Source organism: Saccoglossus kowalevskii, chromosome 2, assembly GCF_978046115.1.
Source record: "Saccoglossus kowalevskii chromosome 2, keSacKowa6.1, whole genome shotgun sequence".
Classification (NCBI taxonomy): domain Eukaryota; kingdom Metazoa; phylum Hemichordata; class Enteropneusta; family Harrimaniidae; genus Saccoglossus; species Saccoglossus kowalevskii.
Window position 1 is genome coordinate 7,088,162 of NC_140642.1, and position 25,215 is coordinate 7,113,376.

The following is a 25,215-nucleotide window of genomic DNA, read 5'->3' on the forward strand; positions in this document are numbered from 1 at the left end:
TTGTTCAGTACTTCCGGGTTATTGACCTTTGAACTCTAATGATCAGGTGATCAGCATGGCTGAGAAGGTGGATGAAATGCCGGAGCCTTTGTCGGCAAAATATGTTGAGTAAGTAAATATTCAATGGACTTGTTAACCGGCATGAGTTCAATGCTTTCATACCTTGGCTAACTAACTAACTAGATAAGTGTATAGTTCGTTCACATCCCACATTCTATTCCTATCACAGTTCTCTAAGCTCAGAGGAATTCATAGGCGGGGGGGGGGGGGGGGTTGCTCCTGCTGTGGTGAAAAAAATGCATTTAAATAGTATATGCCAGTGTTACTACTGAGTGTTATACTAGTTATATTTTCCATTCACTGTAATTACTCTATTAAATCATGTGCACGTTAAGAGTTCCTTGGAACCCCTCTATAAACTCTAAATTTGTAAGTAAGTAATGCCTTTATTGAAATCATAAAAAATACAATTGAAATCATAAAAAAATACAATAAAGTTTCAAATACATACAGCAAATGAAGACATAATGAAAACATAATAAAATAAAAACGGAGAACAAGGAATGGTTAGAAACACAAAACAGAAAAGGTATCTTAATAAGTTATATTAATTATAAAGCAGCTGGTATTTTTTGTTTATGAGTGTCATTTCTTAAATTGAAGCACTCAAAGATATATTTTGCCAAATAAATTAGTGATTGTTTATCTTTTGTTTTTAGAATGTCTACAGTGTTTTCAATATCAGATTTGTCAATTGCTGTACAGACCTTTGTGGTATGGAGGAACTTGTTTCTTAATATAGAGAACATTTTAATAGAAAATGGCTTTCATCTTCTATTTGTTTTTCCTGACAGTAGTGACATTTTCTCTCTTCTACTGTTTGGTTGATGTATCTTCCTTGTATTGCATATGTCCCTCTTCAAAACACTTATATTTAAAGACAATGTCCAGCATTACATAACTTTGTGCTGAATAACCATCTTATTACCGCTGTTAATGAATTTTGTTATCTTGGAATTATTTTCAGTCCAAATGGCAAATTCAAACTCAACCAGTCAATGCTTAAAATAAAGCTATGAAGGCACTATTTTCAACTTGGTAATCTGTTCTGAGACATAAAATGATTAATCCAGAATTGTGCTTGAAATTATTTGATCAATTGATTGTGCCAATTTTGATGTATGGGTCTAAAATTTGGGCTTGTGAATTATGCCAACAACTTGGAACAGGTGTGTAATTAGTTCTATCGTTTTGTTTTGGGTGTTAGCTAAGTGACCCCAACCATAGGCATCAGGGGTGAATTAGGCAGAATTCCTATTAGATTGAAGGCCTCAATTTCACAAAATAAATACTGGTATAGACTGAGCACTTTGTCTGGTAACAATATCCTTGAGGCTGCTTTAAATGAAATGGTAAAATCACAGTCAACATGGATTAAGCATGTAGACAACATTAGGGGAACATGATGTTAGCAAAATTGAAGAAAAAATTTAGTGTGAGTATCAGTAATCAATTGTCAAAAGTAATTAAATTAAAACTGACAAATGATTATATGGGTCTTGGGAAAAATCAATTAACAAAAGCAAATAGTAAGGATGGTGAAAGGAATAAATTGAGGACTTACTGTTTATTTAGAGAAAATTTTGAGTTTGAAAATTATCTGAAAAATATAAATAATTTCAACCTAAGAAAAATGTTAGGTAAATTTAGACTCAGTGATCACAATCTAGAGATTGAACTAGGGAGAAGGAACAAACCAACCAAAAATTTTGTTAGATTACAGAACATGTAAAAGATGTAACATTCTCTTGATGATGAGAAGCATTTTATCTTTCACTGTCCTTTCTTTAAAAGTGAAAGGAAAAGACTTTTTGAAGATTGTAATCTTAAGTCTAATTTACAAGACTATATTTTTCTTGAGGTAATGAAAAATGCAAAAGCCCTTTCACTATACCTTAAAGATACTATCTATAAATCCCCTGTTTAAAAGTTGCGAAAATAGTGAAATTCACTACGTTCAATTACCCACCATAGACTCCGGTCAGTCAAAATGACTATTTTGAACTGTAGGCATTAATCAGCGATTCTGCCGGTGACGGAGAGATAGAATCCAGGTCAGGGGAAGCCCCATGACCTCAAGATTCTTTTACCCCTTACGTCACGAACCCACGTGACCGAGGCCACATGGCAACGCCATAGGCAGCCGTCCATCACTCTTAATTTCTCTCCGCCTCGAGTGGAGATGAAATCTAGCGAGCTCTGCTGGATCGCCTGCTTTTTTTCCTGTCCGGATTTATAGCTTGGGTTGTTGCCGCTGCTCGGCATCCGACATGGTAGCTGGTAGGATAAGTTTTCCTTGTCTTTTTTTACCCTCGTGTCGTTTTCCCCTTTGTGTGTAGTATTTTTCACAGCAAAGAAATCAAAATCCGGCGCCACTACGTAGTCACATGTTGATTTCATGGCGGCACCTTTTACAACTGTAATTCGTCTCCCTCATGCATGTTGTCTTTTATTTTTAATGTATTTAGCGATATATCGATGTAATGACAGCTCCAAGGCTCGCTGCCTTTTTCTTCCGGTCTCCTCGTCTTTCGAGCCGACCGTACGGTGGTTTATTCAGAATCTACCAGCATAGAACCCGCATCCGAGATGCTTTGTCGTGGCTACGTGTGGGTTCCGGGTTTTCTTTTTGCGTGAAACCGTGTTTTTTTGTTTTTTCACTGGAGTTCTGAGGCCTGAGATTTTCTTTCAGAGCCATCAAAATCGCTGACACTGACCGCGTCACAGCAAGGTCGCGCGTCCAGTAAACAAATCGGTTAAAGTGAGTTGCGTGTTTTGCATGAGTGGAAAGTCCTCACGCTCGGCTACCGGTACTTCATGTACCGGGACGTCGAGTAAGAGGCCCGATGGCGGAGGTACCGATATTTTCTCGGTCTCCCCCGCTGATCGAAGGGCATCCTCACAGTCTGTTTTTTCAGGCGGTGTTTTTTACCCGATTTTACCGGCTGCAGCGAGGCTGTGCCCCTGGAGGCTTTCCTATGGGGCCCGTTGCGGGTCTCTTCGTGGACCCTTCCTCGCACGGCGCCGGGTTTGCCTCCGAGTTGAGGGCTTTGGTCGAAGGACTGTCGGGGCAATTGCGTCCCTGGCAGGCCGGGTAGATCAGACGCAGTTGGAGCGAGCTGTCTCCACTGTGTCCCCTCGGTGGGCAAGCAGGAAGAGACACGAAAGCATGTTTGCATTCAAACACGTCTCTTCCGGGGAACCCCCGTTCCCAATCACGGCTCTCCTACTTTTGGGGGGTGGCCGAGGCTCAGGCTAATTACACCGGTCCTTCTCTGGATCGGCGGGCACTGAATGCCAACGGGGTGCTGGCAGCCAAGTCTCCGATCTCGGGGCAGGGCTTTCAGGGCAGGGCACGCGTTGACCCCCCCCCACTTTCAGCCAGCTAGGGTTCGTCACGCGGTAACGGTACAACGGTAACGAATTTATCCTTGTGTCCGGTCCCCGCTGTGGGTTTTGACTCCTTTCTTACCGACCCACGGGCGTCCCCAGAGGGAACCGACCCTGTCATGAGACGCACAGTCGAACACGCTCCCTCTCACATATTTTAAGTTAAAGGAGACGCGTTCGCTCGCGTTGGATACAGCCGGTACTCCGGGCGGTCCCTCAGAGTCTTCCATCTGTATGACTCGGTGAGCCACGCTTTTGGGGTGAGGCGGAGTATCATCGTTCCCAGTGATACGATGTATATACCCCCACCCTTGATCCTAAAGCGACCACCTAAGGTTGCTTCAGCGCTTATGGGATCACGGGCGTCGGGATCCAAAGCAACCCCGTCGGCACATCTCTCCCCTGTCCGTCTGAGTGCGGAGTGGGGCGCAGAGCACGCAAACGGTGTTGATGGGCGGCGTTGGTCAGCCGCGGAGGATGTATGCTTAAGGCCCCCGGGTGGGGATAACGTTAGGCAACACTTCCCACTGGACCAAACGCTACCCAGTCGGTGTGTTTCGGGATCAGACCCCATAGCGTGGGATGAGACCAAAACGCCCCCAACAGGATTCCAAGGCTCCTTCCCCAGACCCCGGTACCACGAATTTGGCAAACCGGGCAAAGGGGGATAGCTGCGTTCCATGGGTGTCTTTGCCAATTGAGGACGACCCATCTAGCCCTGAGGGCAGAGTTGCTTGAGCGTATTATTATGCGTGCCCAGCACTCTGGTGACCTTGGAGGCAGAACGCACCAGCCTCCTAGACCAGGCGACTTTTTTACTGGTGGGCCACCGCACATCTACGTGCGACACCCCCTAGTGTTGCCTGGCTCGCTTGGCCAGGGCCACTACTGGGCTACGAGACGCGGCCTTAGACGCACGTGTTTTCGCCGACAAGCTGAGCTGGATTACGTCCCCCACCTCAGTGACGCAGACTGGACACCCTCCACCCTCTTTGTTCAGGGAATGGTGGGTACAGTCTTGGAGCTTCGGAGTGCAATGAATCAGAGGGTTCAGATTGAATCCGCTAGCCAGTTGGTCCTGCCATGGGGAAGCGGAGGGCACACCAAGCACAGAAAACACAACGCCCTAGGACGTTGCCCGCTAGCCAGAGTCAGCCAGGAGGCAAGCGCTTATACCCTTCCATGGGCGGATGTCTACCCGGCAGCAGGGGAAGCATGTTTGACGCTCACCTCTGCAACCGGGGGAGACAGGCACGTGTTCGGTGAGTGGCCAGGTCACAACTTAGTGACTACTTCAGGCCTTGGGGAACTCGCCTCATGGGGGAAGGGAGCACCCTCCCCCCTTGCAACTGCCGAACACATGGCCACACATCCCTGTCGTACACAGATTGCGCCGGTGTAGTCCGGTTTGGAGACGGCGGGTGACCGACCCCTGGACCTTCCCAGGTGGTGACATCCGTTTACGGCATACCGCTGAAATCTCCACTTCCCCCCGTCAGTGTCTCCCCTGTTGGGCACTGCCAGGGGACCCCCGCAAGGCGGAAGCAATCAGACAGGAAGTAGCAGTTTGCTGGGGAAAGACGCCATACACAGGGTACATCAGCCGGAACTAAGTCCAGGCTTCTACCCAAATGTGTTCGTAGTACCAAATGTACAAGTGGCAGGCGTCCAGTTTTGGACCTAGACAGACTGAATCAGTACGTGCCCCTCGATCGGCTCCACATGGAGACACCATTCAGGGTTCTTCTCTCCATCCACCGTTTTGACTGGCTAGCCCCGCTAGATTTAAGCGGGGCCTACCTGCACGTACCGATGCACCTAGCGAGTTGCCATCTCCTTCGAATCGCCCAGCTGGGCCAAGTATTCGAACTTTGGTGCCCCCCCACTTCGTTCGGGTTAGACACAGCGCCCTACGTGTTCACCAGAGGGATGAAACAGGTAGTGCTGCTGCTTCACCAGATGTCGGTACACCTCAATCCGTACCCTGGTTACCAACAACCCGGGCAAGGGGTAATAGCCAAACGCATCAGGCTAACACAGGATTTACTTCACCAGTTGGGCTCGTTAGTAAATCGACAAGTCCCACCTTGAGCCAACGCGCAGTTGGTGTCCCTGGGCATGGAGTTTTGACACAGAGGTAAGCTTGGCTTAGCTATTTCAAGCATATTGCTTAGCGCTAAGCAGCCTAGCCGAATGCCTAGTCAGCGTTCCCTCGGAATTATGACCTCGGTTCGAAGGGTCGTTCCCCAGGCCGCATTACGCAGCCGCCCGGTATAACACTTGTTATAACGCCGAGCTCTTCTATGGGAACTAGATAGGCGGGTTTCGATCTCGGACCAAGTGAAGGAAGCCCTGCCCTGGTGGTCGTCACTGACCAACCTCGGGCAGAGGGGCCCCCTTGGACCCGCTCGCCGCAGGTATGACTCTGGTAACAAATGCCTCCCCCCAGGGTTGGGGAGCGCATCTATTGGACGAACAAGCCCAAGGATATGGCTCCCGCATAGTTTTGGGACCACCATATCAACCGGCTCGAACTGTGAGCAGTGTACAATTAGCCCTACCACGCTTTCTACCCGTAGTTCGAGACCACAGAGTCCTGCTCCGCACAGACAACGCAGCGGTGGTCTCCTTCAAGAAGGAGGGGGGACGCATTCCCCATCGTTGTCAGTCCTAGCGGAGCAAAATCCTCCTTTGGTGCCTGGAATACATTGGGGAGCTAACCGCACACCACCTTCCAGGGGTGAGGAACAGTCTGGCGACGCCCTTTCAGGGCGACTCCGTCTCCAGAACACGGAGTGGCTGATACCCCAGTGGGTAGCCTCCAGGCTGTTTCGGCTGTGGACAGTCCAAGGTTAGACCGTTTGCCGCACCCCGGAACACCAAGCTCCCGACGTACGTAACACTCCTGCTGACTCCAGGAGCCTGGGCCAGGGTCGCTTTGCTACCCCGCGGATCCACTTAGTTGTGTACGCTTTTCCTCCCTTCCCGCTAGTCCACCGGGCACCGGAGAAGACTTCGACAGGTGCACACCTGCATATTATCATTGGTTGCACCCAATTGGCCGAACAGGGCCTAGTTTCCACTTCTGTCGGAAACGATAGTCGAAACACCAGCAGTGCTTCCAGACTTACCGGACATGCCGTCCCATGCTCCAAGGCTCGCTGCCTTTTTCTTCCGGTCTCCTCGTCTTTCGAGCCGACCGTACGGTGGTTTATTCAGAATCTACCAGCATAGAACCCGCATCCGAGATGCTTTGTCGTGGCTACGTGTGGGTTCCGGGTTTTCTTTTTGCGTGAAACCGTGTTTTTTTGTTTTTTCACTGGAGTTCTGAGGCCTGAGATTTTCTTTCAGAGCCATCAAAATCGCTGACACTGACCGCGTCACAGCAAGGTCGCGCGTCCAGTAAACAAATCGGTTAAAGTGAGTTGCGTGTTTTGCATGAGTGGAAAGTCCTCACGCTCGGCTACCGGTACTTCATGTACCGGGACGTCGAGTAAGAGGCCCGATGGCGGAGGTACCGATATTTTCTCGGTCTCCCCCGCTGATCGAAGGGCATCCTCACAGTCTGTTTTTTCAGGCGGTGTTTTTTACCCGATTTTACCGGCTGCAGCGAGGCTGTGCCCCTGGAGGCTTTCCTATGGGGCCCGTTGCGGGTCTCTTCGTGGACCCTTCCTCGCACGGCGCCGGGTTTGCCTCCGAGTTGAGGGCTTTGGTCGAAGGACTGTCGGGGCAATTGCGTCCCTGGCAGGCCGGGTAGATCAGACGCAGTTGGAGCGAGCTGTCTCCACTGTGTCCCCTCGGTGGGCAAGCAGGAAGAGACACGAAAGCATGTTTGCATTCAAACACGTCTCTTCCGGGGAACCCCCGTTCCCAATCACGGCTCTCCTACTTTTGGGGGGTGGCCGAGGCTCAGGCTAATTACACCGGTCCTTCTCTGGATCGGCGGGCACTGAATGCCAACGGGGTGCTGGCAGCCAAGTCTCCGATCTCGGGGCAGGGCTTTCAGGGCAGGGCACGCGTTGACCCCCCCCCCACTTTCAGCCAGCTAGGGTTCGTCACGCGGTAACGGTACAACGGTAACGAATTTATCCTTGTGTCCGGTCCCCGCTGTGGGTTTTGACTCCTTTCTTACCGACCCACGGGCGTCCCCAGAGGGAACCGACCCTGTCATGAGACGCACAGTCGAACACGCTCCCTCTCACATATTTTAAGTTAAAGGAGACGCGTTCGCTCGCGTTGGATACAGCCGGTACTCCGGGCGGTCCCTCAGAGTCTTCCATCTGTATGACTCGGTGAGCCACGCTTTTGGGGTGAGGCGGAGTATCATCGTTCCCAGTGATACGATGTATATACCCCCACCCTTGATCCTAAAGCGACCACCTAAGGTTGCTTCAGCGCTTATGGGATCACGGGCGTCGGGATCCAAAGCAACCCCGTCGGCACATCTCTCCCCTGTCCGTCTGAGTGCGGAGTGGGGCGCAGAGCACGCAAACGGTGTTGATGGGCGGCGTTGGTCAGCCGCGGAGGATGTATGCTTAAGGCCCCCGGGTGGGGATAACGTTAGGCAACACTTCCCACTGGACCAAACGCTACCCAGTCGGTGTGTTTCGGGATCAGACCCCATAGCGTGGGATGAGACCAAAACGCCCCCAACAGGATTCCAAGGCTCCTTCCCCAGACCCCGGTACCACGAATTTGGCAAACCGGGCAAAGGGGGATAGCTGCGTTCCATGGGTGTCTTTGCCAATTGAGGACGACCCATCTAGCCCTGAGGGCAGAGTTGCTTGAGCGTATTATTATGCGTGCCCAGCACTCTGGTGACCTTGGAGGCAGAACGCACCAGCCTCCTAGACCAGGCGACTTTTTTACTGGTGGGCCACCGCACATCTACGTGCGACACCCCCTAGTGTTGCCTGGCTCGCTTGGCCAGGGCCACTACTGGGCTACGAGACGCGGCCTTAGACGCACGTGTTTTCGCCGACAAGCTGAGCTGGGGTACGTCCCCCACCTCAGTGACGCAGACTGGACACCCTCCACCCTCTTTGTTCAGGGAATGGTGGGTACAGTCTTGGAGCTTCGGAGTGCAATGAATCAGAGGGTTCAGATTGAATCCGCTAGCCAGTTGGTCCTGCCATGGGGAAGCGGAGGGCACACCAAGCACAGAAAACACAACGCCCTAGGACGTTGCCCGCTAGCCAGAGTCAGCCAGGAGGCAAGCGCTTATACCCTTCCATGGGCGGATGTCTACCCGGCAGCAGGGGAAGCATGTTTGACGCTCACCTCTGCAACCGGGGGAGACAGGCACGTGTTCGGTGAGTGGCCAGGTCACAACTTAGTGACTACTTCAGGCCTTGGGGAACTCGCCTCATGGGGGAAGGGAGCACCCTCCCCCCTTGCAACTGCCGAACACATGGCCACACATCCCTGTCGTACACAGATTGCGCCGGTGTAGTCCGGTTTGGAGACGGCGGGTGACCGACCCCTGGACCTTCCCAGGTGGTGACATCCGTTTACGGCATACCGCTGAAATCTCCACTTCCCCCCGTCAGTGTCTCCCCTGTTGGGCACTGCCAGGGGACCCCCGCAAGGCGGAAGCAATCAGACAGGAAGTAGCAGTTTGCTGGGGAAAGACGCCATACACAGGGTACATCAGCCGGAACTAAGTCCAGGCTTCTACCCAAATGTGTTCGTAGTACCAAATGTACAAGTGGCAGGCGTCCAGTTTTGGACCTAGACAGACTGAATCAGTACGTGCCCCTCGATCGGCTCCACATGGAGACACCATTCAGGGTTCTTCTCTCCATCCACCGTTTTGACTGGCTAGCCCCGCTAGATTTAAGCGGGGCCTACCTGCACGTACCGATGCACCTAGCGAGTTGCCATCTCCTTCGAATCGCCCAGCTGGGCCAAGTATTCGAACTTTGGTGCCCCCCCACTTCGTTCGGGTTAGACACAGCGCCCTACGTGTTCACCAGAGGGATGAAACAGGTAGTGCTGCTGCTTCACCAGATGTCGGTACACCTCAATCCGTACCCTGGTTACCAACAACCCGGGCAAGGGGTAATAGCCAAACGCATCAGGCTAACACAGGATTTACTTCACCAGTTGGGCTCGTTAGTAAATCGACAAGTCCCACCTTGAGCCAACGCGCAGTTGGTGTCCCTGGGCATGGAGTTTTGACACAGAGGTAAGCTTGGCTTAGCTATTTCAAGCATATTGCTTAGCGCTAAGCAGCCTAGCCGAATGCCTAGTCAGCGTTCCCTCGGAATTATGACCTCGGTTCGAAGGGTCGTTCCCCAGGCCGCATTACGCAGCCGCCCGGTATAACACTTGTTATAACGCCGAGCTCTTCTATGGGAACTAGATAGGCGGGTTTCGATCTCGGACCAAGTGAAGGAAGCCCTGCCCTGGTGGTCGTCACTGACCAACCTCGGGCAGAGGGGCCCCCTTGGACCCGCTCGCCGCAGGTATGACTCTGGTAACAAATGCCTCCCCCCAGGGTTGGGGAGCGCATCTATTGGACGAACAAGCCCAAGGATATGGCTCCCGCATAGTTTTGGGACCACCATATCAACCGGCTCGAACTGTGAGCAGTGTACAATTAGCCCTACCACGCTTTCTACCCGTAGTTCGAGACCACAGAGTCCTGCTCCGCACAGACAACGCAGCGGTGGTCTCCTTCAAGAAGGAGGGGGGACGCATTCCCCATCGTTGTCAGTCCTAGCGGAGCAAAATCCTCCTTTGGTGCCTGGAATACATTGGGGAGCTAACCGCACACCACCTTCCAGGGGTGAGGAACAGTCTGGCGACGCCCTTTCAGGGCGACTCCGTCTCCAGAACACGGAGTGGCTGATACCCCAGTGGGTAGCCTCCAGGCTGTTTCGGCTGTGGACAGTCCAAGGTTAGACCGTTTGCCGCACCCCGGAACACCAAGCTCCCGACGTACGTAACACTCCTGCTGACTCCAGGAGCCTGGGCCAGGGTCGCTTTGCTACCCCGCGGATCCACTTAGTTGTGTACGCTTTTCCTCCCTTCCCGCTAGTCCACCGGGCACCGGAGAAGACTTCGACAGGTGCACACCTGCATATTATCATTGGTTGCACCCAATTGGCCGAACAGGGCCTAGTTTCCACTTCTGTCGGAAACGATAGTCGAAACACCAGCAGTGCTTCCAGACTTACCGGACATGCCGTCCCAACCAGACGGCACACTACCACGAGCCCAGCGGGTATCACTTACCCGCATAGAGGCTCTCATTAGACCCGCCCATACAAAAGCTTTATCTGAGCAGGCTGCCAACGTCCTGGCCAGGGCGAACTGGGATTCCACCAATGCAGCCTACATTTCTAGGCTGCGAGCATACACTGGTTAGTGTAGCGGAAGGGAGATTGATCGATACCATCCCTCTATTGGCCAGGTAGCAGGCTCCTTCGTCCACCTGTTTGACGAAGTGGGTTTGTCCTACGCAGCGATCGTTGGCTACAGGTCGGCCTTGTGCCCCACCATTCAAACGTACGGGAACAAGACTAACCGATTGTCCTACTATTAGGAGACTATTTACTGCTTTCCAGACGCTGAGACCCCATGCAAGGGAACTGCCCAACTGGGACTTGTCGGCTGTGTTGTCCGCTCTAAGCAGACCGCCTTTTGAGCCTCTCCAATCAGCACCACTCAATTTTTTGATGTGGAAAATAGTCTTCCTACTGGCCCTTGCCTCAGGTAGGCGCCGGTCAAAGCTAGGCGCGCACTATCCTTTGCGGACGGTTGTGCCGCTTTTATGGGCGATCAAGTTGTACTAAGACACGAATCGGGTTCTCGCCAAGAGCCAAATCCCAGGACACGATCCTCAACCGATCGTCATCCCCCGGCTGGCAAATATTGTCAGTCCGGAAGATCAGGAGGAGTTGCTTCTCTGCCCGGTCCGAGCGCTGAGTTGCTACGAGAACCGTACCAGGTTTTCTAGACGGGGAACCAAACACATGTTTTTGTGTTACGGCCCTGACAAGCGGGATAAGCCGGTTTCCCAGACTTCCATCCCCAGGTGGATTACTACGACTGTACTGGAGGTCTATAATACACTATCCTCCTCAACACAGACCTTGCAGAGACACCAAGTACAAGAACATGAGGTCTGTGCGATTGCTAACTCACTAGCGCTAGCGTCAGGTGCCCCCCTCAAACACATTCTGAGGGCAGGCTTCTGGAGAACGCAGAACGTCTTCATCAACTACTACCTAGGAGACACCCAATCTATTGAGCAGGGTCTCTTCAGGTTAGGCCCCGTCGTAGCGGGTCAGGCCTTGTTTGCTGACCCAGCCCGAACGACTGCAGGGGCCTCTGCGCATAGGCGATAAGTCAGTCTCTGCATTTTTGCGGGCAGATTGTCTGTTCCACTAGCACTTCCTGGAAGCTCTCAGGTTTCGCTTCTGTCGACCTACGCCCTCATGCGAACTGTTTCGGTCCTACTTCAAGCTTATCACCCCCGAGTTCGGCTTGGGTCTAGCTTTCTCGGGCACACCGAACCCTGTCACCACAGCAGCATTGGCTTCTTGCTTCTGGGACAGCACAGGCAAGGTAAGACACCACCCTTCTTGGGTCTTAACTTAGGTCTTTGGGTTTGTTTTTCATCCCGGACTGGGGGAAAGTCTTTCATCATTCTCCTTTTTTTTTCTGTTTGCTCGGAAAAACCCGCCACCTATCGGTGTCTGACTACAGTTCAAAATAGTCATTTTGACTGACCGGAGTCTATGGTGGGTAATTGAACGTAGTGAATTTAGGCGAGGGTTCTTCGAACCCGCCTATTCACATAGTTCATACCCACCATAGACTCCGGGTCCCCCCCAACCTCCCCACTCTTTCCGTCGCGTTGGTCTAAGTCCTCGAGGCGGAGAGAAAGGAACCAGAGTGATGGACGGCTGCCTATGGCGTTGCCATGTGGCCTCGGTCACGTGGGTTCGTGACGTAAGGGGTAAAAGAATCTTGAGGTCATGGGGCTTCCCCTGACCTGGATTCTATCTCTCCGTCACCGGCAGAATCGCTGATTAATGCCTACAGTTCAAAATAGTCATTTTGACTGACCGGAGTCTATGGTGGGTATGAACTATGTGAATAGGCGGGTTCGAAGAACCCTCGCCTAAGTTTTTATTAGCTCCGCTGTCGACTTTGTCGAGCGGAGCTTATCATATGAGTGATTGTCCTCCTCCGTCGTCGTCCGTGTCAATGTTTTACTTTTTCGACTTCTTCTTGAAACTACAAGCCTGAATGCTTTGATACTTGGTGTATATGTACCTTGGGTAGACCTCTCTCAGATTTGTTCATTTCATGATGATATCTTCAATTCTCTAATTTTGGTGAATATTTTTGTCATTTTTGGTAAAAAGTGATATTTTCAACTTCTTTTCTAATGATATCTTCTGTTCTTTAATTGCCATGTGCATTGCTAACAGCGGAGCTATCTCAGCCGACAGGCTGCTTGTTTTGATATTTCTTTAATCTTTATCTTTTAAGTTTTTTTATTGTTTATTTGTTTTTATTACATTTGTTTATTCTTGTCTTGTTATTCTCTTTACCTTACTAATCCTCTGATGATTTAGTTGTGTAATAAAGTTATTATTATTATTATAATGCCTAGCTGTGGTTTCGCCCCAACAATTTCATTTGGACGTCTTCTTTTCAATTTTGTTGTTGTATGTCGAACATAGGCCGGCCAGAGTAAATAATGCGGTTGGCAACATGGGGCTATGATTTGACAGCTACCGGTATATAATACCATGAACAAACAAACAAACCAACAAATAAGTCACTCGCTGCCAAGTCAGCAAGTTACAGACATTGAGCTCCATGCTACACACAAACCCCCAAAATAACAAAATGATGGCTTATAGTAGAAGAAACAAAATGAAGCGAAACAAAACGAAACGGGATGACACACATAATGAAAATTAAACTGTAATCAGTGAAAATGGGTTTTATATGTACAATATTTACAAAATATTGGCCGAAAATAACAACACTTGTTATGCTGTTTACAGCTTTTCGATTATCTGTAATTAGCGAAACGAAAGATTTACTGAATAAAATACCTTTATTTTAATTTATGTCGTTATATACATGACTGAAAGGTGAATATACTGGTCAAGTTTCAACCGACAATTACAAATATTGTATGTGTAATACCCTTGTTTTGCTGATTACAGATTTTTAATTTTCTGTAATTAGCATTTACTGATTAAATATTGTTATTTTTGGCGAATATATTGTAAATATTGTGTGTATAAAACCCATTTTCACTGATTAGTTTTCAATTTTGATTATGTGTGTCATCCCGTTTTGTTTTATTTCATTTTCTTTTGTTTTTTGCTTAAAATGAATCAACCAACCTCTGTACACATGCAGTAGTGGGGGAATATGTTCACATATATTCTACATTATAAAATATTCAAATTAAGGCATTAATAATACAGAAAATAGCAAAATATATAATGAAGCAGAGCATCATGGGTATTCTCTAATTAACTCCTGTACTCTTGGTTATGTCTGTTTTACAGTTGTAATTATTTTAAAATCTCATTAAAAATTGTCTGAATGATTGAGCAAATTATATCAAGGAACAAGTGTAGGCATACAAAAATGTACAGAACGATACAACATTGTAAATATATCAATAGTTTTATCTGTTTTTTTTTCTACATTTTGTCACAGTCACTTTATGATAGAGGGACTGTGATTTTGTACATCTTTCAAAACATTATCAACTTGTTTACACCTGTGGCAAAGCTGACTGTGTCAGTTGTAAAAGTAGTCCCATACTATATTACACTAGTGTACTAGTATGGAATTTATAACATACATGTGGTGGTGACATGTCTATGTGTATGATGATATAATTATTTCATCAGTCCTGAAACAAGGACTAATCAAACATGTTAAAGACAACAAAGGAGAAATGAAAGGAGTAATTGGGTTCATGGTAAAGTTCAGTACAGGTGGTCACATATTTGTGATTAATAACCTACACACATTTTTGCTTGCTTTATCAATCGTTAACAAATATTTGATTAAATTTGGCAGAAAAAATCTACAATATCTAAAATAATTCAATAATTACATGTGTATACCAAAATGCGGCAAATGCTGTTAGATGAGTTTAGTTGAAAGCAAGACTCCTCTCTACCTTCCCAGTTTCAAGGAGACAGACATCGTCTGCAACCAAAATGAGGTCGAAGATGAGATGCACTTCCTCCTTGAATGCAAGTTTTATAAAAATTAGAGGATTCAAATGTTAAAGGAACTAAATTTAAGATAGTGCAACACTACAAATGCTAATAACTTGGTTACAGTGCTAACAAATAATAACAGTCAAACAATAATCAAATTTCATGCCAGATAAAATCATTTCAAAAATAATACCAGCTGTCCCAGTAAGTAAAGTAAACTAATTATTCTATTTTTAAGCATTTTCAGTTGCATGTTTGCTTTATTTGTTCTGCATTTTTATTGTACTATTCTCTTGAGTCAATATCCACTATTTTACATTCCCCACACCAGAGGCATAATCTTGTTGCACAGATCCCCACCCCAGTATCATTCCCCACACCAGAGGCATAATCTTGTTGCACAGATCCCCACCCCAGTATCATTCCCCACACCAGAGGCATAATTTTGTTGCACAGATCCCCACCCCAGTATCATTCCCCACACCAGAGGCATAATTTTGTGGCACAGACCACCCCAGTAATTGTGATGTGTAAAGGTTACTTAACATGACATGCATAGCAAATAGAAGAGAACATTTTCAGTTACATGTGAAAGATACATTACTCATAAAATAAACATACAGTGAGTACATGTATCATTTCTTTCAGTTAAAGTATGTTTAGCCCCATTATTCAAAGAATTTTGCATTCTATAAGTTTATGAACAAGATTTCCTTTAGATTGGCATGCAAGTCATTCAAGTCAACCTTGTTTCACCATATTTGAACATATTCCTATATATTATTATAGATTTATAATAGCAGAAATATATAGCAGAAATAATATTAATAACTGAAATAAATGAAACACAAGTAGCTTGAAACACTTGCATTTTTTTTGATAGAATATACAAGATATATGATAAATTCTTTATGGACTGGGAACTGTTTTACAGCTTTCATTTGTAAAGCTAATGCACCCACACAAGCTTCTGGCGTATGAATTCAAAAGCCATATCTAGTCTATAAAGTTTAATAGATGCCCACATATTTTTGTGATTTCCCACAAATAGATCAAATAGCATCAGACAGAAAACTGCCCAAAATTAGAAAACCTGTCATATATTCTCAATAAAATATGTTGATCCAAAAATAAAAAAAAGAATACTACTTCATATTAGGCACCTCTCAAACCCAACGACCTTAAGGTATGGTAGAACTAGCAACATTAATATGCTAATGAGGGTGTAGATGTGGAGAGGAAAATCATTAGCTAATCAGAAAGCTGTATCACAAATTGGAACACTTATTCTAGGTTGCCAGAGTTAGCCACTTATTCTAGGTTGCCAGAGTTAGCCACTTATTCTAGGTTGGAAGAGTTAGCCACTTATTCTAGGTTGGAAGAGTTAGCCACTTATTCTAGGTTGCCAGAGTTAGCCACTTATTCTAGGTTGGAAGAGTTGGCAACTTATTCTAGATTGCTAGAGTTAGCCACTTATTCTAGGTTGCCAGAGTTAGCCACTTATTCTAGGTTGGAAGAGTTAGCCACTTATTCTAGGTTGCCAGAGTTAGCCACTTATTCTAGATTGCCTGAGTTAGCCACTTATTCTAGGTTGCCAGAGTTAGCCACTTATTCTAGGTTGCAAAAGTTAGCCACTTATTCTAGGTTGCCAGAGTTCGCCACTTATTCTAGGTTGCAAGAGTTAGCCACTTATTCTAGGTTGCAAAAGTTAGCCACTTATTCTAGGTTGCCAGAGTTCGCCACTTATTCTAGATTGCCTGAGTTAGCCACTTATTCTAGGTTGTCAGAGTTAGCCACTTATTCTAGGTTGCCAGGGCTAGCCACTTATTCTATGCTGCCAGAACTAGCCACTTATTTTAGGTTGCCAGAGTTAGCCACTTATTCTAGGTTGCCAGAGTTAGCCACTTATTCTAGGTTGCCAATGTTAGCCACTTATTCTAGGTTGCCAGAGTTAGCCACTTATTCTAGGTTGCCAGAGTTAGCCACTTATTCTAGGTTGCCAGAGTTAGCCACTTATTCTAGGTTGCCAGAGTTAGCCACTTATTCTAGGTTGCAAGAGTTAGCCACTTATTCTATGTTGTCAGAGTTAGCCACTTATTCTAGGTTGCCAGAGTTAGCCACTTATTCTAGGTTGCCAGAGTTAGCCACTTATTCTAGGTTGCCAGAGTTAGCCACTTATTCTAGGTTGCCAGAGTTAGCCACTTATTCTAGGTTGCCAGAGTTAGCCACTTATTCTAGGTTGCAAGAGTTAGCAACTTATTCTAGATTGCTAGAGTTAGCCACTTATTCTAGGTTGCCAATGTTAGCCACTTATTCTAGATTGCCAGAGTTAGCCACTTATTCTAGGTTGCCAGAGTTAGCCACTTATTCTAGGTTGCAAGAGTTAGCCACTTATTCTATGTTGTCAGAGTTAGCCACTTATTCTAGGTTGCCAGAGTTAGCCACTTATTCTAGGTTGCCAGAGTTAGCCACTTATTCTAGGTTGCCAGAGTTAGCCACTTATTCTAGGTTGCCAGAGTTAGCCACTTATTCTAGGTTGCCAGAGTTAGCCACTTATTCTAGGTTGCAAGAGTTAGCCACTTATTCTATGTTGTCAGAGTTAGCCACTTATTCTAGGTTGCCAGAGTTAGCCACTTATTCTAGGTTGCCAGAGTTAGCCACTTATTCTAGGTTGCCAGAGTTAGCCACTTATTCTAGGTTGCCAGAGTTAGCCACTTATTCTAGGTTGCCAGAGTTAGCCACTTATTCTAGGTTGCAAGAGTTAGCCACTTATTCTAGGTTGCCAGAGTTAGCCACTTATTCTAGGTTGCAAGAGTTAGCCACTTATTCTAGGTTGCCATAGTTAGCCACTTATTCTAGGTTGCAAAAGTTAGCCACTTATTCTAGGTTGCCAGAGTTAGCCACTTATTCTAGGTTGCAAGAGTTAGCCACTTATTCTAGGTTGCCAGAGTTAGCCACTTATTCTAGGTTGCAAGAGTTAGCCACTTATTCTATGTTGTCAGAGTTAGCCACTTATTCTAGGTTGCCAAAGTTAGCCACTTATTCTAGGTTGCCAGAGTTAGCCACTTATTCTAGGTTGCCAGAGTTAGCCACTTATTCTAGGTTGCCAGAGTTAGCCACTTATTCTAGGTTGCAAGAGTTAGCCACTTATTCTAGGTTGCCAGAGTTAGCCACTTATTCTAGGTTGCAAGAGTTAGCCACTTATTCTATGTTGTCAGAGTTAGCCACTTATTCTAGGTTGCCAGAGTTAGCCACTTATTCTAGGTTGCCAGAGTTAGCCACTTATTCTAGGTTGCCAGAGTTAGCCACTTATTCTAGGTTGCAAGAGTTAGCCACTTATTCTAGGTTGCCAGAGTTAGCCACTTATTCTAGGTTGCAAAAGTTAGCCACTTATTCTAAGTTGCCAGAGTTAGCCACTTATTCCAGGTTGTCAGAGTTAGCCACTTATTCTAGGTTGCCAGGGCTAGCCACTTATTCTATGCTGCCAGGACTAGCCATTTATTTTAGGTTGCCAGAGTTAGCCACTTATTCTAGGTTGCCAGAGTTAGCCATTTATTCTATGCTGCCAGAGTTAGCCACTCATTCTAGGTTGCCAGAGTTAGCCACTTATTCTAGGCTGCCAGAGTTAGCCACTTATTCTAGGCTGCCATGGTTAGCCACTTATTCTAGGTTGCCAGAGTTAGCCACTTATTCTAGGTTTCCAGAGTTAGCCACATAATATTCTAGGTTGCCAGTGTTAGCCACTTATTCTACAGGCTGCCAGGGCTAGCCACTTATTCTAGTTTGCAAGAGTTAGCCACTTATTCTAGGTTGCCAGAGTTAGCCACTTATTCTAGGTTGCCAGTGTTAGCCACTTATTCTACAGGCTGCCAGGGCTAGCCACTTATTCTAGTTTGCGAGAGTTGGCCACTTATTCTAGGTTGCCAGAGTTAGCCACTTATTCTAGGTTGCCAAAGCTAGCCACTTATTCTAGGTTGTCAGAGTTAGCCACTTATTCTAGGTTGTCAGGGCTAGCCACTTATCCCAGGTTGCCAGAGCTAGCCACTTATTCTAGGTTGCCAGAGTTAGCCACTTATTCTATGCTGCCAGGGCTAGCCACTTATTCTATGCTGCCAGAGTTAGCCACTTATTCTATGCTGACAGAGTTAGCCACTTGTTCTAGGTTACCAGAGTTAGCCACTTGTTCTAGGTTGCCAGAGTTAGCCACTTATTCTAGGTTGCCAGAGTTAGCCACTTATTCTATGCTGCCAGGGCTAGCCACTTATTCTAGGTTGCCAGAGTTAGCCACTCATTCTAGGTTGCCAGAGTTAGCCACTTATTCTATGCTGCCAGGGCTAGCCACTTATTCTAGGTTGCCAGAGTTAGCCACTTATTCTAGGTTGCCAGAGTTAGCCACTTATTCTATGCTGCCAGGGATAGCCACTTGTTCTAGGTTGCCAGAGTTAGCCACTTATTCTAGGTTGCCAGAGTTAGCCACTTATTCTATGCTGCCAGGGCTAGCCACTTATTCTAGGTTGCCAGAGTTAGCCACTCATTCTAGGTTGCCAGAGTTAGCCACTTATTCTATGCTGCCAGGGATAGCCACTTGTTCTAGGTTGCCAGAGTTAGCCACTCATTCTAGGTTGCCAGAGTTAGCCACTTATTCTATGCTGCCAGGGATAGCCACTTGTTCTAGGTTGCCAGAGTTAGCCACTTATTCTAGGTTGCCAGAGTTAGCCACTTATTCTATGCTGCCAGGGCTAGCCACTTATTCTAGGTTGCCAGAGTTAGCCACTCATTCTAGGTTGCCAGAGTTAGCCACTTGTTCTAGGTTGCCAGAGTTAGCCACTTATTCTATGCTGCCAGAGTTAGCCACTTATTCTAGGTTGCCAGAGTTAGCCACTTATTCTATGCTGCCAGAGTTAGCCACTTATTCTATGCTGCCAGAGTTAGCCACTTATTCTATGCTGACAGAGTTAGCCACTTGTTCTAGGTTGCCAGAGTTAGCCACTTATTCTATGCTGCCAGAGTTAGCCACTTATTCTATGCTGCCAGAGTTAGCCACTTATTCTATGCTGACAGAGTTAGCCACTTGTTCTAGGTTGCCAGAGTTAGCCACTTATTCTATGCTGTCAGGGCTAGCCACTTATCCCAGGTTGCCAGAGTTAGCCACTTATTCTAGGTTGCCAGAGCTAGCCACTTATTCTATGCTGACAGAGTTAGCCACTTATTCTAGGCTTTTAGTATCAAAATAAAATGACTCGTAACTTATAGATCAATAGATTCCAATCCTGTGTTTGGGATTTTGTTTTTCACACATCACCTTTATGTTTAAAGTAGATGCGAGAGCGCTCAATCTAGTGGATGTATTCAGCATCACAAAATTTACCTGGGTATGCAACAGATACAAGTTGGATATCAATATATTTTGAATATGATTACCAGCAAATTGAAAAAGAAAGTTTACATACAGACACAGCATACAGGCTCCTCAGTGCAGGAAAACACACTAACCACTGAAACATATACTTACTTGCCCCAAAATATCTCGAAATGACCTGTAATAAGTACTCCTTGCAGCAATATTAATTTTAGTATATTAATTTTTTTTGCTATTCATTTTAATTATAATTGTTCATTTATTTTTATTATTAATAATTATTTTTACAATAAATTTGCTGCACCAATGGCTTTCAAAAAAAAACACAATTCTTCCAGAAATATAGTTGTAACGTCAACAAATAATTAAAATAATACATACAAAAAATATATATAAGAAACAAATTAAGCCAACCAGGATCTTATTTTATTCACATTGTCTTTACAGTGGGGAATCTTAAATGACACAAACAACATATAGTATTTTAACTATACATCTGAAAGTCCTTGTATTCATGATTCAATATGAACCATCTACATATAAACCAGAAGCTGATAAAAACAAAAGTTAGTCACTCAGGGGTACATAATGATGCCAGCACATTCTGCATGGTTTGTATGGGGGGGGGGGGCAAGGGGGGTTTGGTAGCTGGTACAGTTTTACAGGAAATAAAAAGGGCTTTTTACAATTTACAATGAAAATAAGATGTTTTTACAGTTTACAGTGAAAATTGAATTTTGCAGTGAATTGTGTCATCTAGTCGTTTTACGGTTTTGAAAATGTAATTTCCCTGGATTATTCTTTACGACTTTTTTATTTGGATGTAAATTCTTGTACGTACCAAAAAAAATTACACATTTTTACAGTGTACGAAAAAAACATTTGATTGATTAAGTTGTACGTCTAGCCTGTGATTACAGAATTATGGAATTTATTTTTCAATTTACGTTGTACGAACAAAAAAATATTGCAATTTCGTTGAATGAAAATAACCCTTGCCCCCCCCCCTCTTGTATGTATTTATGCTGAATGATTCATATATTCTGCAAGCAATAAAAACATCTATTATAACACTTTGAAGATACCAGGAGGTTCAGTCTGTATTTGGTAATCATATTAATAATCTGTTATTGTTTTTGTCAATGTGGCATTCGTCATTACTGAAGCCATCATGTTTTTGATTTCCGCGCTTACTTCATATGTTAATGCATCACCACATTGGACAGTATTGTGTCTGTTGAAATGAAGTGTGGGATCAATTTGTTCTTGCGCTCCCAGTGGCCAGTGATGTGAGAATGGTATTTATCATGTTCATTGACATGCTTCATATGATGGCATTTTCACTCAACTAATAACATTTACAGTCAATAGCCGACCATATTGTTTTCATTGATGACTATTGATGCCATTTATTTATATTCTCATTTACCTAGGCTGAAGTTTAATGACCTCACAGAGCTTCTGTACATGTTACATCATGATTAATTAATAAATTGGAAGAATTCATAATTAAAACTATTATTTCTTACAGTCAGTTTGCTTATCCTACTGTAAAAGATCGTCTGCCTGTAATCTTAACGAAAGTTATTGATACAGTTTACCAGTATAAAAATACAGCTGCAGAACAACATGGTGAGGTGTGTATATTTGCTATATTGTATCTCCATCCATAGTATTTTACTGTCCAATTAAAGCGCTGTAGTAGTCGCGCAGCGCGTGTTCGAATTTCATGTAAATAAACAAAGTATTTTACACACGTTATATATGCCACTATGAGTCCCATATCGAACAGGAAGCGGCACGACGACTACAGTCCTTTAAGCATAATGTAGACTTGTGCTTCATGGTAAGGATTAGGTAAAATTGTTGTTCATCACCAAAGTTTGCCAGGATGAAAACCTGTAATTGTTTTGTTGAGTAACTTTTGTAATACTGAGTGGCATGTAAGTATTATGTCCAAATATGGAAGTTTTCAATTGTAAATAATTTTTATATTCCTGTATTATAGGCTGGGAAAGAAGACTGTAAATTTATTGTCAGTAAATTATCTGAACTGAAAAATGCGATCCAGACAGACAAACCACTAACCGTACTTGCAGATGGTAGAGGCGATGTCAGTATTTGGAACAAAGCAATTCAAAAGGAAATTGATGATCATGGAAACAAGCATCCAAGTTGGTTCAAATCACCATGGTTACTGACAGAATGTTACATGTACAGAAAAATTAATGAATCAATTAGAATGAGGTGTGTAATCATTGTAAATTATACATAAAATGGCAGCTTATGTCAATGCAGTCTGTGTGTGTGTGTCTGTAGCTAGGTTTGGTTCTAATAATGTTTAAAGATCAAACCAGTCTGCATAACCTTGTATACCTTAATTCAGATTCAGTATTGAACAAGTGCAATCTCTGATAGATTTTAGTTCAAATTTTTGCATATTGAGTAACCTGATTTGCATACTATGTAATGATTATTATTCATATTCTGTTTGTTTGTTGAACATATGGTTGAAATGATGTTAAAAAAAAGTATAAAAATATGCATATCTTAATATAAGTCATAACTTTTTCCATCTGCTGATCTAAATACATTTTTTTTGTTTTAGTTCAAAACTTCAAGAATTTGATCCATTTGGCGAACAGAAAAGGAGTGCTTTGAAAAATTCTCATGATGCTTGCATAGTACTGGCTAATTATATTCATGATATCACTAAGGATAACAAGGATGTGACCTATGAGCAGTTTTCAAAGATCTTACAGGTATGGATCTATAGTCAACACTGAGGGCGCTCTATATGTTGAATATCCATATGCAATTTAAATGTTTAAATTAAAAAATTGTTATCTATTCTGCAACTACTGAATCATTTGCTAAACACAATACCATTACATGATCTTGTCTAAATTATTAGTTCAAGTACAGATTGTGACCACGCTTGGAATAGTTTGGTCTGGTTACATTATAACAAGATGTAATTTCGAGCAGATGAAATATCATTATGTGCATGTTCAGTAAGATATATGCCATCATCTAATGATGATATTTATACATGTAACTACCAAGATGCGATATAAAGCTGAAAATAACATCAGACATTGTTCTTTTAACATTTGGTTTTGCTTGTTGATATCCAAAATACAGGAATTGAAAGAATTTTAATGTACAAGAAAAATCAATTTTGATGATGTTCGCTGAAGCCATCCCATTGGTGAAAAAACATAAATAAATTTTAGCATATTTTTCAAATTAAAAAAAATACATACCTAAACAAATGAACGTGGACTGCCATTGTATTAGTAGGAATGTATTTCATTCAATTGTAGTAGTTGTCTGTATGTGCTCAAACACCCCCCCCCCCCTTTTATCATTTATCATTGTCAGAATCAATGAAAACACACTTAGTCTAATAATTTTTGTTTTCTCTTTCCCAGATTGCATTATGGGGAAATAAATGTGACTTGTCAATTTCAGCTGGGGTTGAGAATTCGCAGAATGTGAGCCCCTTGCTTTACCTCAATGAGATGGCAAGTAATATATTGGTTGACTCCACTCAACAAGTATGGCAGGCTCTATTGGAAGCAAGAAAGAATGGGAAACAAACAAGAGTTGATATAATTTTAGATAACATGGGATTTGAATTGTTCAGTGACCTCTGTTTTGCTGAGTTTCTACTTCGTACTTCTCTGGCGCATTCCATCCACTTACACTACAAGGTAATGCCATGGTTTGTATCCGATGTCACGCGTGAGGACTTCTTATGGACCCTGCAGACATTGAAGGATAGTCCAAATGAAGTTTTGAGTAAGCTCAGCGAGACATGGCAGAATCGCTTACAGGATGAATCATGGGTGATTAAAGGAGATGATTTCTGGACAACTGCGTGTGATTTCCGGCAGATGAAGTCAAAGGCTCCCCATCTGTATGATGATCTAACCAGTTCATCAATGTGTTTTTTTAAGGGTGATCTCAATTATCGAAAATTGGTGGGTGATCTCAACTGGAACCATACAACGCCATATGAACTGACATTGGGAGGGTTCCACCCGTCACCCCATTGTGCCCTTAGAACTATCAAATGTGATCTTGTGGTTGGTCTTCAAGAAGGCAGAGCTGAAGAAATCACTAAGCTGAATGCTGATTGGATGCTTGGTGGTGATTATGGCGTCATCCATTTCTGTGATCTCATTGAGAAATAAAACATCAGAACCTTATCATTCATTCATTGCCTTAGATACAAGAAAATGGTCTAAATCAAAGTATCATTTTCTGTGAAATTGTTAATAAAGGGTACTTCTTCAACATTGATTAAACTTGTCAAAGTTGGTCATTATTTCATATCATTTGTATGTTGACACACAAAATTACGTTTTAATAATTATTACTTAGATAGAAATATGTCATGAGTTGAATAAAAAAAAATACTATAGGATATAAATTGGTTTGTTTTAAGTGTTGTTCAGTCATGTCTTATTCCAGAGACCTTAGTTGTGGTGGGTCCGAACTCAGTTTGATTGCTCAAGTACAAAGACTTTTATATACACAGACAGAAAAGAACATTCCAAGACTGACTTCCAATCTTCCTAAGTTATTTGATAACAAGATAGGTAGCATTGAATGAAGCTCTTGACCTTGACTGAGGGTGCCTTGACCATTGTTAAGATACTATGGCTGGATTCTCGAGATCAAGCTAAAACTAGCCAACACAGGGATGCTCCTGAGGGAAGGCAGACACAACCAATAGGCCGAATTCCACTGGTATTGAAGGGGTTAGTTCCAGTAAGAGTGGTACTTATAATGTGACTTGCAGGTGTTGTGCATCATCTAAACCATTTCTTCCTAACCACACATGAATATCATCGACTCGATCAAGATTATATCTCGCACTATAAACCCGGTTGCAGAATAATTTCATGCATAACTGATAACATAATTCAGCTTGAATGTTGCCCGCAATAGCAAATCCAGGCACACACCCACTGATGCTCATCCGGTAGTCAAATTTGTTAGAAAGTATCTCACCATATAAGACCACATTGTTTATTCTTAATTTCAGTCCAAGACAATATGCGACCATTCATGAACATTGCTAATAAGTTGAGAATAAATAAAATCAAACATAGCATAACACACCCTTTGCCCCTTAATAATACCGCCCGTTTACGTCTTTTCAGAAAGTGTCTCTCTCAA

At 44.4% G+C, this 25,215-nt stretch overlaps 1 protein-coding gene across 1 annotated transcript; it reads left to right on the forward strand.

The window, feature by feature from the left end:
- Positions 1-26: 26 nt before the first annotated feature.
- LOC100372967 (damage-control phosphatase 1-like) lies at positions 27-24,338 on the forward strand. Its single transcript, XM_002733542.3, has 5 exons — positions 27-108; positions 21,557-21,662; positions 22,034-22,272; positions 22,634-22,787; positions 23,460-24,338. Exons 1-5 carry the CDS (start codon positions 56-58, stop codon positions 24,222-24,224), a joined length of 1,317 nt encoding a protein of 438 aa, XP_002733588.2. The 5' UTR covers positions 27-55; the 3' UTR covers positions 24,225-24,338.
- The last annotated feature ends 877 nt before the right edge of the window (positions 24,339-25,215 follow it).

Excerpts from the sequence above, each read along its gene's own strand:
- LOC100372967 (XM_002733542.3), top strand. The coding sequence starts at position 56 with ATGGCTGAGAAGGTGGATGAAATGCCGGAGCCTTTGTCGGCAAAATAT. Across the intron at positions 21,663-22,033 it reads CTGCAGAACAACATGGTGAG|GCTGGGAAAGAAGACTGTAA; the intron begins GTGTGTATATTT and ends CCTGTATTATAG. Across the intron at positions 22,273-22,633 it reads AATGAATCAATTAGAATGAG|TTCAAAACTTCAAGAATTTG; the intron begins GTGTGTAATCAT and ends TTTTTGTTTTAG.